Source organism: Glandiceps talaboti, chromosome 23, assembly GCF_964340395.1.
Source record: "Glandiceps talaboti chromosome 23, keGlaTala1.1, whole genome shotgun sequence".
Classification (NCBI taxonomy): domain Eukaryota; kingdom Metazoa; phylum Hemichordata; class Enteropneusta; family Spengelidae; genus Glandiceps; species Glandiceps talaboti.
The window spans coordinates 12,111,440-12,118,939 of record NC_135571.1 but is presented as its reverse complement, the minus strand read 5'-3'; the positions used below and the strand labels follow the sequence as shown (position 1 = coordinate 12,118,939).

General features: G+C 33.9%; 1 protein-coding gene across 2 annotated transcripts in view; it reads left to right on the top strand.

Annotated features, from left to right (window-relative positions):
- The first annotated feature begins 296 nt into the window (after positions 1-296).
- The window catches only part of LOC144452855 (uncharacterized), a 54,010-nt gene continuing 46,806 nt past the window's right edge, over positions 297-7,500 (top strand). The window contains exons 1-2 of one of the 2 annotated variants that reach the window (XM_078144038.1): positions 297-336; positions 506-815. In XM_078144038.1, coding sequence (XP_078000164.1) covers positions 594-815 — 222 coding nt within the window. In that variant the 5' untranslated portion in view covers positions 297-336; positions 506-593. The other variant, XM_078144039.1, reaches the window with a different exon arrangement.

Below are 7,500 nucleotides of genomic sequence, written 5' to 3'. Positions count from 1 at the left end.
CACAAATATGATTGATCTATTTCACAGCTGATTATACACGGCTATTTACCATTATATTGTAATCCGAGATATAAAACAAAACGAGTGAGAAAATACAGATGTGTGTCTCAAAATTAAAACTAAGCATATATTATCATCCTTGTTTTTATCTCTTTACTGGTTTTAGTTTTTAAAATACAGTTTTAGATACAAAAAATGCCTGACAATCATCCCTTTGCATTTTTCAAATTACGTGCGTGTGATTTTATAGTCCACAATGCGTTTAATAGAGGCTGATCACCTATGCAAATGAGGTGTTACGTCCCTTCAGATACGAAGTTTGAACGACGCGTCGCGGTAAGCAGCCGAAGTTTTTCTCATTCCCGTTGATGATTCTTCAAATTCTTCATATAGAAGTGAATTTTGTAAAATCTGAATGGTAACAGGGAGCCGTAGAATACTAAGACGGATAACAGTATTGTTCATTGTGCGATAACAATATCTTTTATTTACTAATCGTCTGCAGACGGGGCATGTGGTAAAACTTTTAAAGTTTGGATACACAGTGAGTCCAGGAAGTTGACAAATTTTAAAGTCACGAACTCGATACCAAGATGGCGGATGAAAACTCCGAATCAAGAGTAGCACGCAGAAGAAGGGAACGGGAGACAAAAAATAAAGAACTTGAAGGAAGTGAAGGTGCAGGTGCCACTGCAAGTTCAGTAACACCGAGTAAAGGTGCTAGCCGTTTTAAAGACAAGAAAAAGGGGAGACCGCAAGACAAAAGGAATGTTCGAGAGAAGCGACGGGCAACTGGTGTCATTCGATTAGATGGGGTGAGTGAAGAAATACAAAATATATTTTGTAAGATGTTAAAAATATGATATTTTGTGAGTTTTTGACGTCATTAGGGATGTGCAGTTGATAGCTTGCCCAGTGATAAATAACGAGACACAACACACAAACCAACCAAGTTGTTTTTAGTTTGTCAATATACATACCAGCTCGTGTATTGATCACGTCTAGTTCGTCTAGACGCTATAATAATACTATAATACGCAAAGGAAAGACATGCTGTTATTTTTTTCTTGACCTTAATTGTCTGTGGATGTTGATACAAAACTTGTTGGTTTATTTTGTAGGTGTTAATATTTTTTTGTTTAGGCCCATCATGATCACGTTTCGCTTCAGTAGTTTTTATTGGGTAATAAACAATGCGGAAGTTAATGACTCGTCTTGCGCTGAGGTTTTTATCCATTCATGCGTACACTAACAAGCAAGTGGCCATCAATGTTTGGTTTGATAAACTCGAAATAATTTCCCTTTTTACACATCGTAAATGCGTGATGCATAAACAGGCAAATTTGCACGCAATTGTAGTCATGAATAGAAACGGGGCGAAGCATTGTGGCCTTGTCAACGCAAATACTCCTTTAGAAATCGCAAAGAATGGAACAGAGGGAATCAGTAACGCACGAAACTTATTTTTGAGTATGATTCCCCTCGCAAGAACGCAACCTTTTTTTCTTGTAATTCGTCCCTGGAAACATGTATAGGGATAAAACAGATGAGTTCAATCGATTGTAGATGCGATTATAGATTTAGATAGCACAATATCATTTTAAAGTTCTAACAAAAGTTGAGGTCGGAGTGCACTCCAAGATGTTTACAAACGAGTTTATTGAAATGACTAATACAACACAGCATAGCTACTGTGAAAGAAAATAGGGTGCTATAGCTCTAAGGAATTTTGGGTGTGATTTAAATTACAAACACAGAGAGCCGCTTGGCTTTTTTAAACATTTTTTTTTTGTATTTAAGTTGAAGGCCCTGCACAGCCATTGTAAACACATTCCTCACCTGGAAAGGCATTCCATTGTAACTAATAACTTTACACACACTCAAACAAAAATTAGTGTTATTTTTAAAAATTTGTGTAAGTGATCGAAGAATTTTATATAAAAAACCAGACAAAACATTAAAATTCTGTTTAGAAGAAAGGTATTGTCCGAGTATCATAATACAATCTGTTATTGATGATGTACTATATATATATATACAGCTGGTTGGCTATTGTTACATATACTAGATAACATGAGAATAGTCAGGATGCTTGCAGGACTGAGATGCCACCATATAGTGGGGTGGAATGGGGGGTGGGGGAGGGGTATAAGAGAAAAGGTTTTCATTCATCGCAATTGAGATTTTTACAATATGCTCTCAACTGTTACTGAATAAAATTATAATTATCCAAATCTAAATTAGAATAAAATTATATATAATTCCCATCGAATCATAAACATTCACTCTGTATGTGATTTAGACAAATTAATATTATGCCGTGCACAAGCCAAGTTATTGTCCTTGAACAGAAAATACTGATAATATACCCTGGCTGTTCTACATCACAACAACCCATGTCTATGTCACTTATTCTGCAGTGCTCAAGCTAAAATATTTTTGTCAATTTTTCATAAGTTATGCGTGAGGAGGTATATTTATATAATTTTTCTTCATTTCAGACGGAAAATACTTGTGACCTAATAATGGTATGTCACTAGTCTAATGACTGGTAGTGACAGGGCCCTTAGTCTAATGACTGGTAGTGACAAGGCCCCTTAGGTCACAAGTATTTTCCATGGCTGAATGAAGAAAAATGTTTGGGAATATATCTAATAATTACAGTGCATATTATGGCTATTGTGTATCTTGAAATTGAGATATTATGTATCCTCACCTGTAGCATATTACCATCCGACCCTCTGGGATGTAAATAATTTTAAAAGTAGCAAGTAAAATTAGAAAAGTAGATGCTGAAACCTATGGTTGAGACCAGCGAATTTGGATATAGAGTGGTTAAAACAAAGAATTTTTAAAACATATATTTGTGAAAAAGCAGCTGGAAAGAAATGACAGAGTAGCCAGTGTGTGTATCTTGCTGGCTACTGGTCCTTATCCGTATTTCTGAAGAAGAAAATATATATTATGCAAGGATGTAGATAATTGTAATGTAGCAGGTCAAGTTAGAAGAATAGTTGGTAAAACCTATGGTTGAGACATAGAGTGGTGAAAACAAAGAATTTTTAAACATAAATTTATGAAAAAGCAGCCGGCAAGAAATTATAGAGTAGGCAGTTTATTTTGCCGGCTACTGGCCCCTATCTATATATATATCTCAGCTCCTTGGACACAAGTACACATATTTGGGCCGTAATTTACTAGTTGGAATATCTCTCTCAAAAAATATATACTATGACAGAACCCCATGACAAGTATGGTATACTCAGGGTATTTGCACTGTAGTGTACACCACGACCGAAAAGCGAGTGAACATGCAACCGAAAACAAATACCCCTGAGTACCCACACTGGAACTTACGTAGCATGGGGTTCTGTTGTTATTGCATATGTTTATCTGAAATGGCAAATTCCCATAAAAATCATGAAAATCAGCCAGCATGATCATGTGATTTCATGTGTAGTGAATGATTGTGTGCTCATTTGCATATAATTTGCATGCAGGTATGCAATAATGTTTTTGGTATTGCACTACATTGAAAATACCACTAGTATGTGTGTGTACCAGCCAAGTAATCTCTGGTACATATATGTAATAATACCACCAGCGCAAGTAATCTCTGGTACATATGTAGTAATACCACTAGTATACAAACACACCAGTGCAAGTAATCTCTGGTACATATATGTAATAATAGCAAGTCTCTCTTGCCAAGCTGTTTCAAATATTCCATTAGTCAATTCAAATTCTTCTAATCCATCTAACACTCTCAGTAGTGTAAAGATCCACTTAGCAATTTCAAGGGTTACAGTATTAATGTAATGTCAGCTATTTTTAACATTATTGGACCAAGGATCTGTTATCTTAACAACTTTTTAACTATTTCACATGATAGAAATAACATAATGAAATTACAATTAACTGTAATGATGTGAGACATGAGATTATTATTTTTGATAAGTTTGTTTTTAATTGTTACTTGATGAATCAGCTGATCTCTGAATATTCAAAAACAATTACATTATGTAAGAAAGTAAACATGAATAAAGTATCAGCCTTGAGTACAAGGTCTTTTTTTATTTGTAGTGAAAAGTTTAGATTAATTTAAAATTAAAGCAGTGTATTTGATGTGAATTATATAACACTGTTAGTATAGATAACAGTAATTAATTAACCTTGGTTTATATTCCATTTATGTTGCAATCTGTGATTTTGCCCTGCTGTGTCACTCACTACATTTAATGTTGTCAACGGCAACCCGATTAATTACGCCACACCCCCAATGGCAGTTATCAGCATGTCTGTTCGTAGATATTTACATAATATTCACTATATGTAAATTATGTTGCTATTTTACTCACCTCAGTGAGGACATATTTGCATATTTTTCATTTGAATATGATCAATTAGGCTGATGTACGTTATTGCTCCACATTGTGACCAATCAGTCTGAGTGTGTTTTTTGAAAAAAACATCGCAGTAACACGTCAATGAAGGATTAGCCCTTCTTTTGTCCAGACATCTCTTTTTCACATTTTAATTTTAATCCTCATTCGAACGGAGCCTTTAGTAAAAGTTTGATGCATAACTATCTAGATTTGATAGTTCGTTAATTGTTTGCATAAATACATGCTGCTGCCTACCACAAACAAACACACACACACTTTATGATGATAATTATTACTGTATCCTTGTGACAGTTCAGAATCAATAGTTCTCTTTGTACCAACTTTGTTTGACACTAATCTGAACAACAAAAAGTGATTATTTTGCCGTGAGTTGAAGGATTTTGTACAAGGTCCATTATTGTATTCTTCAAATTATGTTTAATTACAATATATTTTTGATTATATGTAGATATTTACATGTGAGATTCTTTCCAGTCCAGTAAAACTTATATTACTGCCCATGGGCAATATGTGTGTTGTCATGGCAACTTTGACCTAATCACAACATGGTAATGATGTTATCAATGGGCAAATAAGATAGTACCAATTCAATATTTATAATTTGTGAGTCAAATGTCAATGTATTAATTTAATTAGTTCTAGAATATTTAATGTACAAGACTGATAATTTTTATATATTTATAAAATATGAAATGAAAATATTACAAAATGTATTCAGTTCATGATGTGACGTGCTATCATGCATTGGCACAACTTGTCTCACATATACCTTTGTGAAAAATTACCCCGGCAATGTCATATCATCTAATATATATCGCTAGGCTATACACCAGAGCAGCTATCCACATACAGCACAGAATGTTATATGCTTACCATTCGTCAGCACAAATCACTTCCTAGCCTTGGCATATAGCCCCCATGTTCCAACAGTTATTTATGACAATGCTGTGCGAATGAACTATTTGTCCCTGGGATATGTCTTTTCACACTTGCTAAAAATATCACAAATGTAAGTTCAGATTACAGTCAAGATGGAGTGACAAGTTGTTAGCCTTGTGTCACAGATATCTTTGTTAATAATCTTGAGTGCAGATAGTCTAGTTCCTGACAGACCTATTCCAGATTTTACACTAGTGTTATCGTCATACTATATATACTGTCTAGTCAATCTTCTCATTTCTTGCTTAATATAGTCTAGTTCCTTACAGACCGTATTCCGTACTATGTTATCTTCACACTATACCGTCTAGTCAGTCCCGTTACTCTCATACAAAATTCTGTGCTTCCCCCTCCTACAGCGTTCATATAAACATGATGACATCGTCGCTTTCCCACATGATTTTAGTTTACAAACACTGGAGGTGGAGTCATATATAAACGTGTGATGTCGCACTTCTGAATGTTCGTTTAGGAGAGGGGGTTTGTCTTAAACAAGTGTGTTCATTTATTGAGCTTGTGCAACATTGTGCTATCGTCCCTAACTGACAATGAATTCTTAGAAACTACCTGATGTGGGCTACTTTCATGTCTACATTCAGTACAAAACACGTAACAACTGTAAGAGATCACTTCCTCAAAGGTATGTATAGATCAATACTGAACATTTTTCTGTATTAAGGAACTCAGGTAGATTTTACTGTAACTTTCAATACTGCCCTTAATTCAAAGTGACCAAATGGATGGCAAATCAGTCTTTATTTGAGATTTATTATTCATACAACAGCTCTAAGTATGTTTTCCTACTTAACAAAAGAATGTGAAACAGCATATACCAAGTCAATGTTTGTAAAACAGTACATTGCAAAAAGCTAGAAAGTGTCTGATAAGTTTGTTATTGTACGTACAATAACAAACATTTGAGATATTTTTTAATTTTTGGAAATTTATACTTGGTATATGTTGTTTCACATTGCTTTTTTCAAGTACGAAAACATAGTAAAGTTGTTATATGAATAAAAAAATCCAAAATAAATACCAATATGTCATCCATAATGGCTGCTTTGAGAATAATAATAATAATAATAATAATAATATATTTATTGCCGTTATGCATTATTTAAAAAATACACTAGGAAAATATTGTGATGTCGCTCAGAACAAACAATCTACAATCCATACAAGACAACACCAAAACTACCGACATGAGACAAGAGTAAAACTGTTAAAACTGTTAAAACTATGCAAGTTAATTAAAAGATTATCACGACAGTGACTGCGCGTGGGAAGAAACTGTTGCTAAAACGTACCGACCTGACTTTTAAGGATCGATAGTGGCAGCCAGAAGGGAGCAACTGAAAAACATACAAAGACACTGGTACCAGTGGTAATGTGGTAGGGAACTCTGATAACATGGTAAAGGAACTGTAAGAACTTACATACCTACTTCTCTTTGAGAACACTGGATGGTCTCCTAGTGAAGGCATTGACGATCGTTGACTTTATGTGGTCATTAATTTATTTAGGAAGTGCTGATATGAGGGTAACCCGTGTCATTCACTGTTAGTAGATCTGATAAATCTCTTCCAATAAAAAGAAATATTTATCAGAAAACACTACAAGATCTGTTTGACTTGTCACAAATAATCTCTAATCTGTCATGTCATCATAATTTAAAGGGACACAAGGCTAGTTTATATCCTTAGCTTATTAGCGTAATTGTTGCTGCATATTTAAAAGTTCGCAGTATTCAACTTACTGAAGTATACTTAACCATCACTTGAAATTGATTAAAGTGTCCGTATGGATGAGGATTTGGTATTTATTTTAGATTTTTAATTTATAAAACAATTTTATCATGGCTTCCTACTTGAAAAATCAATGTGAAACAACATTGACCAAGTCTGTGTTTGTAACTCAATACATTGCAACAAGCTAAAGAATAATATGTAAAATGTTTGTTCTTGTACGTACAATAACAAATAGTTTATAATATATATTTAATCTTTTGCAATAATTTATCAAAGTTACAAACAAGGACTTAGCATATGTTGTTTCACATTGATTTTTCAAGTAGGAAGTCATGATAAAATTGTTGTATAAATTAAAAATCCAAAATAAATAACAAATCCTCATCCATATGACCACTTTAAAAGTC